The following is a 22,135-nucleotide window of genomic DNA, read 5'->3' on the forward strand; positions in this document are numbered from 1 at the left end:
TATCAACTCAAGTTGGATGCTCAATTGCAGGTTAATGGCCTGATCCCACCTTCCATTTGACTCATTTGGTGAAAATTCCCTCCGGCTTCAGTGGGAGCATAGCTAGGAGCTTTACAGCAAACAGGAGAGGAATTTATTCCCTGGAGTTCAAGTTCGGGACTCAAAGAGAAAATACCTGACTAAGGCTGACTTTCTCCTTATAAATAAAATGGGAGCACATGTCTGTAAAACAGGCTTCTGAACGGTGCCCTGATCTCAATGCATTAACTGCAATTTAAAAAGATAACAACAGTAACACTTCCACCACTTAATACCATCGAACTAGTTATTTCACTTCAATAGAATTGTTTACTTCCAAATTAAACATATACCACCAATTATAACACATCCATTTTCTGAATTCTTTAAATGTTTGAAGAAACAAATTGTAGTGAAGTCAGGGCCTTTTTGAAGAGTGTTGCTTGTGTTTTACCTAACTCTAAAATTAAGTGCTTTTTATGTCAAAACTGGTTATGTAAAAAAATAATGGTTCTGTCTGCTGAAAAATATGACTGTGCCTCTGATTTTGAGAAGTGGCTTCTCTCGTTTTCCTCAGCAAATAACTGTCTTCTGTGAATGTCACTTGTACATTGGACTATACGCTCTATTCACAAAGCTGATGCTTATTATGTTTGCTAATAACTGAAGTTATTTTCCAATATCTGTCCTTCTGTTTTCTTGTCTTCTATAAAGAAATCCTTTCCTCACAGTAGTCCAACAAAAACTGAAGCAAGAGTCACTTTTTCCAGAAAAACACTGGGGAATTGATTAATTTGTAGGCATCTATTTGCATAAGGCTGTATGTCATTTTGATATGAGGGCTGTATGTTATTTGGAGGCATGGCACACTTCTGCACAGCCAATAGCCATACTGCAGTATCCGACACTCCGCTGTTTTTCCTATCTCCCGAGGAAGGAAGAACAGCAGGGTGTCAGACATCACAAGGAGACAGCTCTTGACTAGGCTTGGTTTAAAAAAACAACAACAACAATAACAACAAAAAGAAACAAAAAAATTTCCAGCACAAAACATGATAAAAATGGAGATGCTTCATGTGCTGTGTCAAAAATTATGGTTACTAGGTCAAAACATTTCATTTTGATTTGCTGAGATTTGTTTTTTTCAAACTACTATTCAACTTTATCATTATGAGAAGTGTACTTGTATAAAAGTAAAGGCATTTTCAGCAATCTCAGGATTAAAATGCCCAGATTTTTATATAAATTATGTAATTGAATGTAAGAGCTAAAAAAAGAGTCAAAATGAAACATTCTGGCCTTATGCAACGTTGTGATCCTAAGAAAACAGAGAGTCCTGATACAGCCTAAATGGTGGTATTCAGAGTTATTTCTGTTTGAAAGAAGAGCTAGTTGTTTTTTGCTCTAATCCGCATCAAAGGAAAATGCTTCTCTCAGAACGGACCAGAATTCCATTCTGGACAAATTAGGTTTTGTGGTTTTGGGGCTTTTTTTTACAATGTCCCGACAGCCCTGGTCTGTGGTTTCTAGAGCCTGCTTGGAGTGGCATGAGGTGCTCTAAGCTACTGGGCAGGGCATGGCCTGCCAGGGCCCCCCGAAATTCTGGACATGGCAAGGGCACGCAGCACCCTGAGGCACCCAGGGCATGGGAAGCGTGGGAGAAAATGATGATTTTGAACATCTCCCAGATGAGAGTGGATGCTCTTGTCGATTGCTTACCTCGAGCATGACCACGCAGATTTGCTTCACGCACTGGATGATGGCATCGGGAGTGCCCGAGATCGTCACTGCCCGCTCTGTCGAATTTGGCAACATATCGCCTGCCACTTGCACCTGGGCTCCTGTGGACTTCAGCAAAGACAAACCAGAGAGCAAATCACTGTCAGGGAGGTGATGACGCAGGCTAAAATCCAGGCATGCACTCCTGGGAAAGGAGGCGATGAGGTGGAGCCACCTTAAACCTGCTCTCTTCTCTGTTAACTACTTGTGCAAATGCACACACAGATGCAGTAATTGGGCTCTGGTAGAACACAAGTTTGTCTGCTCCAGCCGATCTGCAAATGCTTCCATTGCAGGAAGGTTAGTTCCCAATAGCTATTAAAGCAGCAAACTGTGACCTGAATTTCAGAAGCAACCTTTTAACCCCCTCAGACAACTGCAACACTGATTAAAAAAGAAAAAGGTAGAACCCATTACTTTCTAATGACTGACAAAAATTAGGAAAAAAAAAATTTGCTGATAACTGAAGAGGGTCTGCTCATCAAACAAGCTGCAATAGCAAACAACTGTTTCCTTAATCCACTGATGGTTGACTTCACTTCTCTGGATGAAATCCGGGGCTGCTTCATACTCTGGAGTATCTCATGATGGTGCAGGAGCTCTTCTAAGTTATAATTACTGTTGATCAAATATATGCACATCATCAGCTTTTAGCTCATTAATGAACCCAAGGAGGTAATGAGCTTTTTTTTTTTTAATTTGATCTTGGCACTCATGTATCTTAGTTAAAAAAAAAAAAAAAAAAAAAAAGACAGACATGAGGCCAAAATGATCTCTGATATTATTTCACAAAAATCCTGAAAGACTTTTTCAATCAATGGAAAAAACATGCATTTCAGATTGACTTAGCATTTTCACATACACAATACAATCTATACCTGACTGTTATTATGATGCAATATTTGGGGGGTTGTTTTTTTCTGTTTTTTAGCAATCATTGATTTTGTGCCAGTCAGCAAGGAGTTAATTTATTTTTCTGATGGTCACATACAACAGATCTTACTCTTCTTTCCAGAGACTGATTAAATTACTGATTACATCTTGTGTTCCCTGCTGTTTAAGGCCAGAATATCCATTCCTTGTTCTACAATAGGCTTTGGAATTTCACCGTAATTTGATCAGTCTGTTGTGTCTTTCTTTCCTTTTTTTTTAAATAATCTTGTCTTGAGAATAGTACAACAACCATGCAAGTCGTTCCTAGGTACCTGACTGAACACAAAAGAGCATCTCCCATGCAATTGGTGTGCAGAGCGTTGTGTGATGATGAAAATCAGAACGCATCTTGAGATGGATGCTCTGGTTTTCAGTTTGACTGTATTGACTGTTTAACATACAGTTCTGGGGATCGGTAAATCTAGCATAAACTACTCTGCCAAATACTGCAATTGCTTATGCATTTGCTTTGAAAGCTGATCTTGTTTACTTTTTGACTTTAACTGTATGTCAGCAATGAAAAACCAGGTAACATTTTGTCCATTGCCTTTATGCTTAAGAAAATGTACAGTGTGAATTCATGCTGTGTTAGCTTTTCTCAAAAGACCTCTTTGGCCAAACAATATCCTTTTACTTCCTTGTACTACAAGGGTAGCTAATGGCTTTAGAAACTCTACTCACCAGCATAATCATTTAAGCCCTTTAATGCCCACAGGCCAGCAGACCGATYCGTATGGAATTCATAGACCAACCCATGTCCTAAAAGCACTCACCCCATGTTTTGCATGAGATTTCCAATATATTAAAAAAATCTGTAAAATCTGCAGCTATCCTGTCACCAGAGTGTAGTTCACACTCATACGTGGTACTATTCCGCACAACTAAGAACTGAGCCTGATTCTCAGTTCATGACAGGTCCACAGGGCATCTAAAGGACCCTGGGGACCAAGGGAAATCGCGTCCTGTGGCTGAAGTCATCTCCGAGTGAGTGCTCCGGGAGCAGCTCCGTCTTTGGTAACGGCTAGGCTTCAGCTCGACTTCCTCTGCTGACTGCCACTTTGACAGCACAAAGACATTCAAAAGGTTTTCTGGTTTGACCAGATATAAATTGCTAGATGTTAACAGTCAAGTGACTGTATGGAATTTGAGCCAGAAACTTCCCCTGGGCAAAGTAAGGTGAATATCTTACTTCTATCCAGGGAATGCATTTCAACATACCAATATTTTGTTCCATCTAAAATAAAGTTCTCTGACAAAGTTTTTTTGAAATTAAAGAAAAAAACAGAAAGGGTTTCCTGTGACCCTAATGTTTGTGTAGAAATATTGTTTTCTTCCCCTCAGTGTCATCAGGTGGCTCCTTTCTCCCACAACTCTAAAGCAAGTTTGAAAATAAAGACTACTGAGGACTGTAACTCACTGGTTCTCTGATGAAAAATAAAATAACAAAATTCCAAGACAAAAAATCTGATTTGTAAGCAAGCTTTTACCTGCAGGTCTCAGATGGCAGGGCTCCCAACTATTTTTTGCAAGTTTACAAAAGACAACATGTGTATGTTATTATGCTCTTACTTCCCTGTACGCAAGGGTAGAAAAGACCCTGTCAGTAGAGATCAAATCCTGAAAGGTCAAACTAAGCCACCAGAAGGATCTTGGTTAAAAAACTCTTGAAACAATCAAATTTGAATCCAAATAAAGTAATTTGAAGAAATTGAAAGTCAATAGAGTAAGGCACTTAACTGCCCTCTCTGATCACCCCTCCTTCCACTGCTAGCATAAACTAACATTTCATAGCAAAAGCTGGACATATAATTTTGATCAAAGCATTTCCCACTACTTTATGACACTTCAATTTTTCTTTCAGTAGAAAAATGTTGCTTGGCTTTTTTTTCATGTTTGAAATGAAAATTTAAAGTTCAATGAAACATACTGTCTTTAATCAACATTTTGAAAAAAAATAAAACAAAGGTAAGTTTCATTTTGGTAAAGCCTGTCAAAAGCTTTTGTTTTGACACTGTCAAATGAAAAATTGATCAGAACGTTAGTTGATATTCAACATTTTATTCTGTGTTCAGATGAATATAAATGTAGATGAAATACTGTCACTTTCTAAAGAGTAAAAATCCTTTTTCTGAAAAGTTCTGTTTAGATTTTCCCTACATTACCTTAGCATGCATCTAATTTTCTTGTTTGACTGATGAAAAACACCCAGAGTCTCAGCCTGGTATGTGCTATGTTGGTGGAGTCATGTATATGACAATTTAAATGGAAATAGTATGATCATTTTTGTATTTTGTGATTAGAAGAAAAAGGGGTTGTTGGCATGGTACTTTGAATGGATATCCTAAGACAAAGTCTGGACTAAAAAAAAATCCATATGGCTTTTCCAGGATTGGAATATATGAAATCAGGTCACCGGGGAAACAGCAAGATTAAGGAGACACAGGAAAGGAGTATGAAAATCAATTAGAAAACAAGGAAGTAGACCAAGCATTTGATCTACTAACCTTGCCACCCCAAGGCTACTTGGGCCTCACTGGCTGCCAAGGCTCTAACAGATTTGGAGATGACTGCAACATGCAGACCTGCCATCACCTAAGCATTGCTGGGGGGATTGATGCCTAAAAAGAAACTTGGCAAGCCATTTCTGTTGCCAAACTGTTGCTTTGCTAAATTGTGTATTGATTTTTGCAGGGTTGTTTGATTTTCCTTTTCTAAACTTCGCCTGAGCGCTAGCTGTGAGTTACCATAAGAGCTTATCATAATGCCGGAACAAAGACTAATATATTGCAAAGCTGTTTTTTTTTTTCCCTCATTTCACGTACTGTCTTTAGCTTGAAGGAAGACACACAGGTACAGATATGCTGGACACCTGCTTGCCCCACAGCAAGACTTTTTCCAGGCATTTCACTTAGCATGTATTTACAAAAACGCGGTCAGCACACTGCAGCAGAAAAGGGCAGGGGCTTTGCATGGCTGCACTGGGACACAGAGTGGCCTGGTGTCCCCAGCAGCCCTCCCAAGACTTACCTCCCTGATTTCTTTGATTTTGGAGCCTCCTTTTCCTATAAGGGACCCACACTGGCTTGCTGGCACGACGAGTCGCAGTGTTACTGGTGGTTTGCTGGTCACTGTGCTGTTTGTCATCGAAGCGTTTATGTCCTGCAACAATGACATCACTAAGAGCTGGCTGAGGATCTGCCAGGCCTCTGAAGCGTTAACGGGCTCAGGGCAAATGCTTGAGCTGTGCTTGAAGAACTGGGGAGCGTGAGACTAATTGTGTTTTTTCTTCTGCTACAGGTAAAGCAGCCAGCTCTGGGGAGACGTGCCGTGAGCCTGAACCGCATGGGGTACCTGTGCCCCAGCAGCGCCTCTGCTGGCTGGCGCTGCGGGTCCGAGCCGAGGGAGCAGTGGCAGCCTCCGAGGCAAGGCCGGGAGGAGGACACGACATCCTTTGTCAGGCCAACTGAAGCACGTGGAAAAAAAACAAATGAGCTTTTGGGCTCCCAAGCCCCCAAATCCTGCTTTGATCCCTTTTCCACCCTCTCAGTTAGAACATGTCTACCAGGTGTCTTCATGTTTTGTGCAACTTCTTGCCGTTTTTGACACAAAGGAAGAAGTTAAAAAGGGGAATGACAGCTTTCAGCTGGAAGATGCGACCCTGCTATATCATGTTTGTGCCAGGCAGTGGCACACTATCCTCCAGAGGAGGTAAATAACCCACTTCAAAGCCACATAGCACAACCCCTGCAATCTCTCCCACGTGCATCTCATAACTGGCCTGGCCTCAAAGCATTAATTGCACTTAGTGCCTTCAAAAGCACTTCACAAGCATTAGCTCATTGAGAGCCGCAATTCTCTTTATTTTCTCCTAATTTAAAGGGAGCAAGAATTAAACATGTAGGCTCAGCATTACACCCATAAAGGAGTCAGACCAGGTTAAAAATGCAGCAAAATAGAAATGAACAACAACAAAAAATCCCATCCAGAACTGCAGACTCCCAAGTAGAGCTGGCCAGAAATTTCCTCACAGAACGCTCTTCTTTCCAACTGCAAGATTCCCCTTTGTTTAAATTCTAACCTCTATGGCCCTGTATACATTTTCCCAAAGTTTTGACAAATATTAGATTTAAAGCTGCTGTCTTTCCCCAGCTGCTCCTCAGCCAGAATGGGCTCCCAGGGAGTGGGAGATGCTGCAAGATCCTGTCCCAGGTGTRAAGCTTTGCAGCAGCCCTAGTTTCCAGTATCCCCGGCTCCAGGGCGAGAGAGGTGGCCCAGAGTCACAGCGCCTGAGGCTTGCCAAGGCAGCTCCGAGCTCTGCCGAACCACGTGGCAAATACATTTCGCAATTTTTCTTCACTGGTTTCTAAACAAAATGTTAAACCTGCCAATTTCCACAGCAAGCGTAATGGGGCTGTGGGGTGGCTCCTCGGTTGGTACCTGATCATCACAGCACTTACCTTAGCTGTAGCAGCAATTTAATATTTGACATAAAGGCGTCACCTCCATTGCTTTTATCACCTTTCCTTTCCCCCATCTTCTACAGCCAAGCAAATTCTTTATAAATGCATGCAAATGGCCATGGAATCCACCACATTTTTGCAGTTTAGCTGGAGAAGGGCTGACTACCAGCTCTGCCTGCTAGTTTTTTCAGGACTCAACTATCATGCGTTTTTGCAGTGGATTATGTAAACTTATTTTATATATTATGTAGACTTATACCCCAAACCAGAGCTGCCCCACTCACCAGTGAACTTACAGCTGCATTTCTTGGGTCTCAGCCCCTAGCTTGGAAACCACTGTTCTAAAATGTCTCCTCCTGCAATTCCAATGACCCAGCTGGGTTAGTGCCATTTTTTCACCTCTCTCTTTTTCCTCTGAAGTGGACACTTTAATTGCTTATGTGATCACCTACTTAGCGCCTAAATTTATCATCAGGCTGCTAAAAATTGACTTTTATCTAGAAAGGTTGTCAAAGTGGAGCGATATGAGGCTGCAAAAGAGCAGCACAGCAAACACTCTTCCAGGTCTCTCTCTCTTCTATATGGCTGCATTTTGAGAAATTTGCTAATATAAAAAAAGTGTTACAGGGCTCCCATCTCTTTCTATACCTGCTTAAGCCCAGCTATACAGCTGTACAGTTGAAATTAAGAGTTCAAGGAGTTCATGTCAAAAGTAAAGAAAAGTACTTACTAGAGTACATCACAGTTTAAAAACAGCCCTGCATCTTGCTATGCCTGAAGAGGTATGCAGAATCTAATGATGACAGCTAGTGCAAAGGGCAGAAATGCTGTAATTTATAAATTATTCTGACTGAGCGTGTTGATGGACTGAGGCTGTGGGCACTGGGAAAAGGATACTGTGCAGACTACACTGATCCTAGCTGGTAACTACTCCAGCCTGGTTTCAGTTCTACTGATAAGCTACAAGAGCTGTTGTCCAGCCATAAAAGGGCTGAAAAAGCACTGGTGTGAAAAAGGGAATGACATATGTTAACCTTCCATAGGCATGGATGGGTACAGTCAACTATGCATGTGATGGTTTAAGAGCAGACTAAGCTAAGACTTGACTGCCCACCTTTTAAGGTCTTTTGCCACCTGCTAGTTAGTGGAGCTGCACAGAGCACGAACTCTTGGGAAAGGGACATGCTCTTTGGGGGGATACAAAACAAAGAGAGAAAATCCCTTCTCCTCCTTTTTTTGTTGCATAAAAGGATGCTTAAATATATCTTAACTCATGTAGTTCATATTTTTAACACAGGCAGGCCCAGCTGTATTTTAACAGGGTAACTGTTTAAAGTAACTCTGATAGCAGCATTTGGGCCACCAACATAACCAGCTAACACAGATGTAGTGTTAAATCAAGTCCATTCTAGTTAGTTGGATGTTAGCTGAGCTGTTCATCTCACAGGACTTCACATATGTTTTAAAAATAATATTTTTTCTTGGCTAAAAAAGGCCCTCGCTGAAATGGAAAGACCCGAACAAACAAGCACGTTTGGCACTTTCTCATCTGATAACTGTGTGGGACATCTGAAGGCTCAGGGTGCAGGTATGCATGATCTCACATGCCCTTTGAAGCTACTTTTATCATGTTGAATTCTCAGGCAGGTCTCTTTCTACAAACTAAAGATGACTCCAAGCCAAGATAGCTCTTGGGATGTGTCTCATTTCTCTTTCTCCAGGCTGAAGAAGGAAACTTGCAATCATGGATGAAGGTCCTACTCTTGTTAGCAAGGGCAGAGCATGTGAGAAGAAACTAGAAGAGAGACAGGGTGTTCATCACACACAAATGCTGCTAAAATTGTTTGATAATGTCTGCTGAACATTTCTTGAATAGTTACGCTATTACCAAAAATTGTTAATAAGTCCATTTGTTCACCCTCAGTAAGAGTAAAAGGTCACTGGGTTTGCCCAGCAGTTGCTGCAAGGGCCAAATTCCAGGTCTGGCAATTGATGGTGCTATTTAGATTTCTTAGAATGAGTGAAAAGAATATTTTATAAGAAAAATGATATTCTCTTCTGGGATTTTCTGTTTTTCTTTTAATACCCGAAAAAAATCTCCAACAAAAAGATATGCATGACAAGTAACATCCAATAGTTAGATCATTTCTAATTTCTGAAACAGGACTTTATTTTGCCTCCAAAGTGTTAGAGTTATCTGATTTTATCAACAGGAATAACTATAAAAACACAATTTGATTATATGATACAGTTCTGTTTACCTCAGTTCTTCTAAATATAGCAGTATAGCAGTAAATATACCAGTAGCCAATTATATTAAAATTAAATACAGATACTTCAGAATACATAACCCCAGTACTAGATCTGCAGCAAGTGCTAATATCCTTTTGCTAGGATTCCACATTAAGATTCCAGATTATCCTCTAAAATCTAAGAGGGTAAATATGCATAAAATCCTCTCAGAGGCCTGAAATTCAGATTTCTTTGCCTCTTGCTAACTACAGCATATTCAAAGATAACTTGGTCCTGAGGGGGGTGGAGAGAGGCAGGGGTCCTGAATCTGTGCAGTATGCAATGTCTTTTTTGAGAGATTTTATTGGGTACCAGTTTTGATGGGAACTGGCAGGGATTATCTCTGTTAAAGATTCCCTCAGCATTTTTCAGGATAAGTGCCTAAACAGAGTGTGTTCCTCACAAAGATTATTGTCAGTGTTTCATGCATCTCTCTGAATACAGAAACTGTGCTGACAGGTTAGGGCACAGTCTGAACAGAGCAGCCACATACAGCAAAATGGAAGAGGAAAAGCAAGCAGAATTTAAATGCCTGTACAAAACTTTGGCAAAAATACCTCAATTCCTATGAAAGGGCCCACTACTCTGTCCTGAATAGCATGCAAACCTTTAGCACAAAACCTTCAAGCAAAAATGGTTTTATCGACAACAGATCTCCTTCTTTCTCTCATAACAAAGATTTGCTCTTTCATAATTTTTTTTTAAATAAGAATAACTTCGTCGACTACTCTCTTTGGATTAGAGGGTAGGGTGCCGTACAGGGAACTGTCTCTCGAGCTATTGTCCCTCAAGGGGCGGTACAAGGTGGGTAATGAAATGAAGTTGAGGAGTAGATGGCAGTAGCCAATTTTAAAATTGGCCTGGAGAGAATTACTCTCCATGGAGTACAGTGTTCTTCAAGATTCAAGCTTGAGACCAATACTATTTCATTAACAGCTGGTTAGGAAAAGAAAATTAGTGTGCATATAAAATGTACTGTGCCACAAAACTGGGGGACTTCATCAGTATGTTGAAATATTGCAATATCATACAGGAAGATCTGAATAACCATGAAGGATTGGAAAAATATAAGTGGGATGAACATTTGCAGTATTTAAAAAAAACCACAAAACAGTCATTTATCTGGGAGCTACTAAGAAAGCCTGTCAAGACCTAGGAGGTTCCTGCTGAAAATACCTGTGGAAGAGCTGGTGATTCCCACTAATCCCAGAATGGTTGTATGCAAAACACTTCACCACTCTCAGGCGAGGTACTCCCAGCAGTGGCAGGGATATGTTGGCATAATAGCCAAGACAGGGAACTGTTAGTGCTATTAGATAAGCCCTTGTGGAACTTCATTTGCAACCTGTCCACAATTAACGCATACATTTACCATAAACTCAAACAGGGAAAAAGTAGGAAGAGATGATTGGAGTGGCAAGAGGGGTGGAGAATGCATCTTATGAAGACTGAGCTTGGCTCATGTAGGCTGGCAAAGGCAAGGGTGTGAGGGCATAAAACTGTTTTCTAAAAATATGTCTAGGAGAGAAATCCTCAGGGATGGAAAGAATTACTTAAACTAATGGCCAGTGCTGGCACAGGAACAAAACTGTATAAACTGCTTATGAATGCATTCAGGTGAGGAGTGAAAAGAAGGTGTTTAATTATCGGAGAAGTGAGGCTGTGGATCCATTAACAGGAACTAGGAAGAATCAAACTAGTTTTTATTATATTATGAAGGAGATTGCATGACATGCTGCTTATGCTAGAAGACAACTGCATCTGATGACCCACAAGCTCTCTTCTAGTTCTTTTACTCTAAATGAGAATAATCACCACAGGTAAATAAAGGCACAGGGTAACATTTCCCATCAATGCCAGCATCTCCTAATGCTATGGGAAAGCATGGAGATTAACCTCACTGACAGAGAAAAAAAAGTGCTCTTAAGAAAGGGATTCAAATCCTTGCAATTTAGTCATCAAGGTGGAGAGACAGCCCCTTTCTCCTGCTGTGGGTGACTCAATCCATGTATTTGTAGGCACTTCCTTTAGGAGGAGACAAGTTCTCCTCTGCAGACACCTCTGCCTCTCCATAGAGTACAGAAGAGACGCCTATGCTGAACATTTGGCTTTCAAAAGTAAAGAGAGTTAAATCCTCTCCTAAGAGACCAGCGTATTCATGTAGCCTGCTGCCTTTTCTTCGGGGGTTTCCATTAAAGTAGTGACCATGACCAGTCATAGGTGGTCCACGAAACTTGAGGAAATCTCAGCACTTTAGGTACATACATGCCCAGAATGGTAATTCTACAGTAAATTGAGCACCCTCTTGCCTCACTCTTAGTGCCTTTATTTTAATTAATTTTAAAAGCCAAGATTTAAATATGGTAATTGGTAATTATGTATTTTGTTTTTAAAATAAAAATTTTCTAGTTGCATGAATTATATATTCATTTTGACATATATAAAATTTACATCAATACCAAATGGAATCATATAAAAGCAGAGTTAAAAGTTATGCAATTATTCTTTTCAAATCAAATCCACAATGGGACTAGAAATTTTCCAAGACATTTTTCCTACCATTAGTGCACATTACTAGAAGCAATTGCTTTTCCCTGAAGCCTCCAAAAAGCAAAAGAAACGATCAAACAGCTTGTAAATTGACCCATTATCTTCTTCAGTGTTACTGCCAAAAGCATTYATAAAAATACAACCACTTTCATTGCTATTAAATAGAACATTAAGCAAATCATATTTAACATTAAAGCAAACATGAGAAAATTCGAAGTGTTTGTATTTCAACTTGAAGAGAGAAAAAATGTATTTTATTTGCTTACCTCTTCAAATTTTAGTGCAATCATAGAAAAAGCTTTAAAAATTGCATCTGTTGGGCCTGTTATTGTCACAATTCTTTCTGGACAGGAGCCTTCTGAAATATTGATTCGAGCACCACTCTGTCAAAAAGAACAAATATTTTTCAAACGTATACTCCCTGGGGAGTAAAGTAAGGAGGATTAGGGATATAGTTTGGGAAGGAATATCTTGAGGCATCTAATTTATCCACTACAATTGCAGCCCCAACGTTATATAATTTCAGCATAAACTGATCACGCGCCAAAAAATCATCTAGCTGCGGGAAGCCAGACTCTGTCTAGGTAAATACTTACATAGCTTTCATCACACTGTGCAGATTGCACCTCTGTAATTCAAAGTTACAAATAATTACATGAGCAATTTTTTCCTTTCCTTCTTGCAGGATTAACCTTAAATAGGGCTGAAACCACAGAATTTCAGACAAGATTATTTTGTTTTCTTCAGGGAATATCAACTTATTGGAGGAAAGATTCACTTCACTCTGGTTTGGACCTAAGCTCAGTCCTTGATCTTTCTAGCTAGGCATTGCTTTACAGCATGAACAAGGTTCCTTACAGATGAGTGTCATAGGAAGCTAGTCAACGAATATGCTCTGAAGCAACCTTAATTAGTCCCCCTTATGTCACCATGGCAGTGTAGAGAAGGCCCTTACAGCAGAGGTAAATATATTTAAGAGGATCTTAGTGTAGATGAGAATGAAATCCAGTCCAGGTGAGATCAACCCTACACTTGCTCTGTGGTTTTGGTCATGGAAAGGTGTTAATGCCTTGTTAATAACAAGTCACTGGAGCTTCAGCTGCTCCACAGACCCTGACCTGTTTAAGGATCTTGGCCTGCAGCAAACGTGAGATAATCTGAGTTAGTCCGGCCCTTTGCCTTCTCCTGTGCAAATTAAGTTACCACAAATCAGTAGTAATCCACCTGCATGTGTCTGAGCCTTTATTCATGTGTATACTGCTGCTGAACAGCAGGATGTCATATTTCCCCATATAACAGCAACCAAGAAGGAAAAAAAACCCTATTAACAGAAAAATCTTGCTGTCACAGACTCAGCTGGCAGATCTACTTGATGGTTCTAGATAAGAAAGGGCAGCAGACACTTCTTCTGACAGGTGAACCTAAGTGGGATTTGCTCTAATCAAACATCAGCATTCAATCAGGAAGGGGATCCAGGCCTAGGGCTAGCTTAAACTGGCAGAAATGTTTGGTTGCAGTTATCAAACACAAATCGGGTTCCTTGGGAATCAATTCTGCAATGCGCTGGATGGGAGTTTTGCCAGCCAGCGCTTCTGTAGGAGCCCGACCTCGGCTACTCCACTGGTGACTTCATGAAAAGCAAGGCTCTCACTCTGCAACCACAGTCGCAGGAGTTTATCTGAAAGATTACTCCATAGTGGATTGTCTGCAGCCAAAAATCACAGATGTTACTCCGCTGATGGACTTCTGGTCAAAGCAGAGCTATTGCACTTAAAAGGTTAGGTTTTAAAATAAAATGTGGTGGTCTCCAATACTTTTGTGCAAGAAGTTAACAACACAGAACAAAATGGCACAAAATGGCTTTTTTGTATTTTTCCTTAGACACAAAGCTGTCTATGACCTGCTCCTGACTGACACAGCAGGCCAAAGTTGTGTTTTTTATCAGAAAAGTCAAAATAAAGTTGTGTGTGCATGCATTTTTAAAGTAGAAATTAAAAAAGCAATGCTAAAGAAAACAGTCATTTAAAAGAAGGATCACAGTGCCTGCTAGATTATCATCACATGGAGACATATCATCCTTGTCCTGTGTTGATAGTAAAGATGCATAAAATTCCTTAAAACAAACAAACAAAGCAAGCCTTTCATAATTAAGTGTAGGTGACAGTCCTGCATAGCTTTTCAGGACTGGAAGGAGAACATCTTGAAAAACAAACCAACCAGGAAGTATAACTCTTCTGTAAGATGTTTGACTCTCAGAAGTCAGGAGCACTTGGAATTTATGCCCAAAGATGTCTGCCTGTGATCATAAGTAACAAACTACTAATCAACTGGCAGGGTCACCTAGTCTGTGGGAAATGGACTCTTCTTTGTTTTTGAAGCATAGGATGAAATCACTATCTCCAAAAATGGAACTGTGAACCCAGGCAGCCTGAAAATGAGCTCCCGGTTGTGTATATTTAAAAATGTATCACAATGATTTTCTTTACTACGAGTATTTTGAGATTTTGCTGCCCGAGACCTTCTACCAGTATATGAAACAACAAAGCAGCTGGCATAATAATGCATTGCGGAGATATTAGCACCAAACTGATTCTTCTTGAGGCATCCTCTATACACTTTGCACTCCTGAAGTTTTAAACAGTAGCATTTGTCTTTGGACTTACTCTTTAGGCAAACATTTGAAAGAACAAAATATTTCAAGGACCTGCAGATTGGATGTGCTGATTTGCAGGACAAGTGGGTCCTTAAATTCCGCCCGGGAGCCAGGCATAATCCTCTAGAGGTAGCGCAGCTCACTTTGGGATAGGGGTACAAGCCTATGAGCACCGGGGAGACTGAAGTTTATGCAGCTTACTTTTAGTTAGCCTTTTTGTATTTACAGCCTTTTTAGTGCATGTGAAATGGCCAGCAGTGCAGGTCTACCCTGTGTACATCCCACTAAGAGCAGCAAAGCAATGAAAAGTTAAGTCTACGCTGTGATGCGGTAGAGGGACACTTTGGCTTACGCACGTCCGGCTCTGGCTCTGCTGAACTTCGCGTCTATCCCCAAACTTTAGGCAGCATCAGCCTAAAGCCTGGTTTCAGATTTTGGAAGCTCTCTACAAGGAGGCTGAGCCACATGCAGGCATGATGTTGGTGTGCCAACAAAAGAAAGAGTGGGTTTGATGCACTGGATCATGCTGGCTAAGGCAGCAGCAGGCATATCGCTACAGGGCTGAAAAGCTCCAGACTGCTGCGGTGATAAGGAGGTTACATTAACCACAAGGTTTAATTTAGGGCAGTACATTTATACGATGACACCTTGTAACAGAGTGACGATGTTAAACTGACTGCCCACTTGGTGGCACTGTCGCTCCACACATACTGAACATCACCAGCGCTAGAAAGAAATGCAAGTGAAGACATCAATGGTTGTCTTACCTCCTCCCTCATCTTCTTAACCGTCTCACCTTTCTGTTAACAAAACAGAAGAAAAGTTAGCCTGTGCTGATGAAGTGAACTGATACACAATATTTTGACATGAAGTTAAAGAGCGAAATTTCCTGACCTTTCCAATAATACTTCCAACCTCCTGAAATAGAAAAAAAAATACAGTAAGTGAATGATATGATTCGCTGAAGAAGAGCATTTGCTAAGCTCCTAAGTGATTCCACTAACCACTTATCTCAAATTTGCAATGAGAAGCACAGCCCCGCTCTGTTACTGCTGTACACAAATATGCCACGTTGTATACAAAGGGGCCGACTAAAGATGTGGCTTTACAGCTTACTGATGGCGCAAGAAAAATACCTTTCACAGAAACTGAGCCTGAGGTTACAGATCAATTCAATAAATACAGATAAATATCTATACCAGGGAATGAGAGGTTCAAAAATAACAGAGCTACACAACCTACTAGAGAAAATGGGATCTGATACAAGCATCAAAATAATTGCTGATCTCACTGAAGGCACGCATCTATCTTCTTTTCACCAAGTGATAGCTACAGTTGGATTTCCATGCTATCAAGTGTTATTGCAAAAACACCTGGTGGTCTGTCTTAATCTCTCCTTTAAGCACTTACAGAACAGTAATTGCTAATCATTTTTTAGGGATTTGGGAATTGCTACTAGAGTTCCAGAATCTTACACGAAGGGACGGAAAATGCTGAGAAACTTTGCTGTGAACTTGCAACAGAATGATCTGGCAGTTCTGGCAACATCCCACAGGTTTAAAATTTGGCACATAACCAAAGGCAGCCAAACTGAAGCTAGTAACTCTAAAATCATAGTCCAGACATTTTACACAAGTCACACAGGTGTAACATCAGACTGGAAATTACCTGATGGAAAGGAGACCAGCTAAAGGAAAACAAACACCTCTCCTGTATTCAGACCGTAAAATCTACTTCCACGGTTAAAGACTGTTTCACATGGCTGATCTGACCTACTGGTATGATATATCGCTTTTTTTCCTGCACAGTTTATATACTTGTCTGACCCATTGTGAAACATGGCCACAAGAGTAAGATTTAAGAAATGTTCTCCACTGCTCTGTCCAATGACAGACTCATGATAAAGTGGTACTAACTTCCCCCTGTTGTACCAGACTGCCTGGAGTGACCTTGAGGAAGCTATTTCTCACTGCTAGGTTATTTATAAGCTTATAATATGAAGTTGCTTGTGCAGGAAGCTTCAAGGAGTTCAACAAAGGCAAATGCAAAGTCCCCATGTCTGCGATGGAATAACCTCATGCAGCAGGCCAGGTTGGGCACCAGCAGCTTTGCAGAAAAAGAGCTGGGGCTCCCAGTGGACGATAACTCAAACATGAGTCAGCAGCGCACCCTTGCAGCAAAGAAGGTCAACAGCATCCTGGGCTGTATGAGCAAGAGTGTAGCCAGCAGGTTGAGGGAACRGATTCTTCCCCTCTGCTTGGCACTTGTGAGATTGGCCTGAAGGACTGTGGCCTGTTTTGGGCTTCTACTACAAGACAGACAAGGACATACTGAAGTGAATCCAGTGGAGGGCCACAAGATGGTCAGGGAACTGGAGAACAGGACACATGAGGAGAGGCTGAGAGAACTGCGTTTTTTCACCCTTAGGAAGAGACGGTTTGGGGAGGATCTTATTGCCAGGTAAAACTACTTAATGGGAGGGTGTAGAGAAGCTGGAGCCAAGTCTTCCCAGGGTTGCACAGTGGAAGGACAAGAGGCAATGCACACAAGTTGCAACACATGCAATTCCTACTCAGTACGAGGAAAAAAAATTTTACCATAACGATGGCCAGACATTGGAACAGGTGCCCAGAGAAGTTGTGGAGTCTCCATCCTTGAAGAAATCCAAACCCAACCAGGCAAGGCCCTGCATAACCTGCTCCAGGGTGACTTGCTTTGTGCAGGAGGTTGGACTGGAGACCTCCAGGGGTCCCTTGCAACCTCCTTGGTTCTGTGGTTCTTCAAGCATGGCCTTATGTCCACTGAAGTCCATGCATAAGTGCAGCTACAAAGTTCCTCAACCCAATCCGGCTCTGCATGTGGGACTACTCAGGCTTGTTTTCAAATTTTACTTTTTCTGTTTCCTGTTTCCCTTTCTTATTTTCCTTCATAATTCACCTCCAAGATGCCACTTTGCTCTCCTGTACATGCTGGCCAGACAGCAGATATTCTTCAGCTAGGCATTGCAAATTTTCCAGTGGTATCTGCCTTCCAGATCTGCAGTTTTACCAGCTGACGTACAGTGAACACTTCATACAGCTGTGCAAGCGTTCTTGCTAAAGCCTCCTGCGTCCATCTAGAACTGTGAGACATCTGTATATCTGTGTGTACAGTGCAAAGAAGAAGCTCTGTGAGAAGGGCCATGAATGAAGCCTGATACTCTGTGGTTTTGTGTCTTGTGACTAAATTAGCCTGTGTCTAATAATATGTGGATTTTGGTCTTGACTATTCTGATGTCTGAGACAGCTGAATCAGCATGCTGGGTAGATTCACTAGTGACATACAGCTTTTTTGTTAGCAGCAACACAAATCTGTGACACCCATTCCACAATTTTTTCAAGATCTTACTATCTTTTAGACTGCCACTCTAACTCTACAACCAGGCTGAAACTGTTGAATGGGACTAAAACGTACAGGAGGATAAGAAGGGACAGGCAGACACCCACACAGACAGCATGACTGCATAAATCTAAATAAAGATAAGCCTGGGGAACCCCTCATATCTAGTAGAACCTAACTGCCTCCCAGCACATTCAAGCAGCTTTATCTTGAACAATTTTTCCATTCTTTGCAATTCCAGGTTTCAGAAATAGTTTCTTTGGTAAAACTTACTCCCAGTAAGTGGAAGGGCCCTTTGCTACGGGCAAGCAATTGTATTTCAATCTGCAGTATGTTTTTATTTTTTTGGACATCTCAAGTTTCATTAGAAACTATAGGCCTGAGCTTTGCTGGTATACTCTTATTATGAAATCTGGCCCAAACTATTTGATCATCCCAGGTCTTAATGACAGACATATTTCTTTCAGAAATGCATGAACAGAACTTTCCTTGGAAACGGACAAGATGTTTTTGCTTTGGGAACAGAAAAGCAATATATTGTTTGAAGTCCTTTTAAAAAGGATGGCACATTTCAAACAAAGAAATCAGGAGTCTTTAAACAAACAAAATGAAGCGTAAAACATAAGGAATCTCCAGCTGCCTGTCCCACTGAAGTCTGTGGGAGTTTTGCTATTGATTTCAGTGGGGACAGGAATTCTACCTGAGTTAATATCATCTTATCTAGAGTACTGTCTTGCAAAGAACTGCAGTCAATGAACAGTGTGAACCCCATTGGGAAAAAAAAAAAAGAGATCAGTGAGACTTGTGACCAATTCCTTGCAATATTTTAGAAAATGTCACTGTGATTCTACAGAATATTCCAAACCATCTCCTCCTCCAAGGGGGAATTTAGCATACTCTATAAAGAGGCTATTCCAAAACATTCAAACAAACCTCTTTCCCTGTACTGCAGTTCCCTTTGAGCTAGGATTCTGCTATGAAATGTGAGGGAAGGGGAAAAGAAAAATGGAAAGCATTAGTCTTATATGATATTCCTAAGTTTTCTAAAATTTTTGATCTTGTAAAAATTAGTCCAAAAATAATTCTGGAACTGTTCTAAACTGCTAATTTTAGCCTTCTCTGGGCTTCACCTCTTTCTAGGAAAGTTCCCATAAAACCTGGAGATATTGTATATTTTTTAATTATGATGAGAAACTCCTTTTGTCACAGATACAATCAGAGGATTCTTTATGACTTATTCTTCAAATTACCTATGCTACCTCATTAAACCTTTAACGATTCTTTATACAGTCCACTATTTGTTTCATACAGATTCTTTATATGGCTCTAAATTATGTTTAGCACTTCATGGAATATGTAACACCATTTTTATGATACTCAAGTGCTATCAATATTTCTAGCTGAGGTTATTCTGAGGGCTTTATCTTCTTCAGAGAATGTTTCTAAACCTGTCAGACACCCAAACTGTGCTGTAGGTGACTGCTTAGACTGAGGGGATGGAATGTCTGTCACCTACATCAGTTGATTAAAAGTTAGGAATTGAGTGTAACCCAGGCATAGAATCTCCTCTACTCTCAGTGAAGAGAGACAGGGTGGATGTTTCACTCCTAAAAGAGGAGGGATGATGTGTGCTCTCAAAGGGTTCAACCCTCTCCATCTGCTGTAGAAGCAGCCTAGACTTGCACTAACACATAACAAGGTAGGTGAGAAGGTTCCTATCTCTGATGTCAAATTCAGTCTCCGTGCAGGTCAGACAGGAGTTTGATTTAGCTCTCCTAGAAAATAATAGCATACTAGAATATACTAATATCTCTGCACTATTTGCTACTTTCCAGTGCTTGGGCATATAGCATACATTATGCTATGTAAGTTTTTATTACCAATTTCAGACTGATTTATTGACTAGCTACCTATACATACACATAATAAGAGAATAGCTTATACAATAATAATTACTGGGCTTTATATACTCACATTTCAACAGCAGATCAAAAAGCACTGCATGAATGGAACTTTTATAAATGGAGAAACTAAAGCACCGGGGAAGAAAGATAGGTCCAAGGTGATCCAGCAGACTAATGGCAGACCTAAAAGTAATACTCAAGCTCCTTGGCTTCAATATGCAAACATTTGCCTGTCAGAAACCAAAAAAGCCACAGCAACTGCATTGGATGAACATGATGCCTCCAAAAAGCCGCAATTGTGTGTGTGTATACATTACACTGATACAGATGCACACCCACACATGTACTTATATAGCTGTGTGGGAAGTCAAAATACATACACAGCCACCAAACAGACAGACAGATACAAGCTTTTCTTCCAGAAGTGAGAGCAATCTGAGATGCCCATCTGGATACTCATCAAAGTGGCCTGAGCTTCAGATAGTGCAGAGTACCCAGCCGTGATAAGGCCTTTCAAAGGGCATATCTCCAGATGCCAGTGTCTCACGCAGGACAGTCTTGCACTTGAGCTCCACAGCATCCTGTCACTATCAGAAATCCGAGGGAAAAAAAAGAAATTTAATTTCAAATAGCCTGAAAAAAGTTCATTAGCCTTTGGGGCTGGGTTGATTTATGACTATGGTTCTCTTTAGTATGCCATTTCTAATAGCTAAGGAGATGATCAGATGACAGGAAGAGAACCTCACCAACAAGCACTAGAAGATTGCCCTATTTTATAAGCAAATTAAGCCAAAAAGAAATATTTCTTCCTGTTAGCCAGCCACACGATCCATTGCAGATAACCTGAGCAAAAGCAATGGTAAAAAAGAGGTATACTTTCCTTCATGCTGAAATGCAGCATATAATTTTACTTTCACACCTAATTCACATGGAATGGAATGAATTTTATGCTTAACAAATGCTTAGAGAGTGGCGGGTCCATCACAGAAGGAAAGCTCTTCCTATGTTTTCTGCATTATCTATGGTAACCTGACAGACAGGCACCACCATCAGAACAAGAGGAGGCAGCACAGAAGTCTTGGTGAGCTAAGGCTTTGACAAAGCTCTTGATGGTGCAAAATGACTAAACAAGGACACAAAACAGGCTGTAGGAGAAAGCTATTTCCTAATTAATTAGCCAGGGTGCCTTTTGAACAGCAAGAGAAACAAATTAGTCATGTTAAGAAAACAGAAGGCTTAACAAATGGTAACAAACCTTGGTATAAAGATTAACCTTTGATCTGTAAACATAATGTGTGAAATTACATCATTTTTCTAAGTGTAAGGCTAGATTAATAATTATTGTGGCCCAGGAAATCAAAACAAAACAGCTAGCTACTCCCAAACCATATAAAAGCCCAGCCCTTGCTTTATTAGTGTCAAGCATGTGGTTTCTACTGCCAACACTATGTGATGCATGGTGTAAATGCAACACTAACCTCACAGGAGCCATGATATAAAGCCACATCTAGAAGGAAAGACCATTTAAGAAATAATGTAAGAATATATACTTTTATTCCCAAACATTTGACAGACTACAGGCCACACCCTAAAGCCTTCAAATTCATTCAAGTAATGCTTTGATTGTGTACTCTTATCTGCTTTCTATGAGCAAGGATAAAGTAGGACCAACAGGACTGGGCTCTTTAAACAACAAAAAGCCTATTAGAAGAGCACTGACGAAATACAGCCTTCCACGGTGTGGAAGCACATCTGTCACAAAACAAAGAGTTATCCTGATAACAGCAAACGTCCACTCTGATAAAACGTTCTAGACCACCACCAGTTGTCTCTCTCTCCATCCATAAAAAGGCCTAACAACCCAACACTTTCTCTTAGTGTTGTTCTGAGGATACATTTCTAAATACTTGTATAAGAATATGAAGATCTTTGCATGAAAGATCATACAAACCCATGAAAATGGTGCATACAGGACATCAGTATTTTTAAAGGCTGAAAAAAAACAGCCATGATCACTTTTGGGAAACATGATTTAACAGGTCTATCTCAGGGAACAAATGGCTGCCTCAGATAAACCGAGAGTCTTACTTGTGTTTTGGAATTATGTGGGATTAGCCTTGCTGACACAGGAGATCTCATGTTCCTAGGTGATGCTTCTGTAGTTACTG

General features: G+C 40.6%; 1 protein-coding gene across 1 annotated transcript in view; it reads right to left on the reverse strand.

Moving 5' to 3' along the window:
• LOC112977051 (poly(rC)-binding protein 3-like) overlaps nucleotides 1–22,135 on the reverse strand; it is a 53,168-nt gene that overhangs the window by 25,262 nt on the left and 5,771 nt on the right. The window contains exons 2-6 of the mRNA XM_026088922.1: nucleotides 15,580–15,603; nucleotides 15,453–15,485; nucleotides 12,299–12,415; nucleotides 5,758–5,889; nucleotides 1,738–1,866 (exon numbers count right to left, since the gene is read on the reverse strand). Coding sequence (XP_025944707.1) covers nucleotides 1,738–1,866; nucleotides 5,758–5,889; nucleotides 12,299–12,415; nucleotides 15,453–15,485; nucleotides 15,580–15,603 — 435 coding nt within the window. The remainder of the gene's footprint in view (nucleotides 1–1,737; nucleotides 1,867–5,757; nucleotides 5,890–12,298; nucleotides 12,416–15,452; nucleotides 15,486–15,579; nucleotides 15,604–22,135) is intronic.

Source organism: Apteryx rowi, unplaced genomic scaffold, assembly GCF_003343035.1.
Source record: "Apteryx rowi isolate R43461 unplaced genomic scaffold, aptRow1 scaffold_797, whole genome shotgun sequence".
Lineage (NCBI taxonomy): Eukaryota > Metazoa > Chordata > Aves > Apterygiformes > Apterygidae > Apteryx > Apteryx rowi.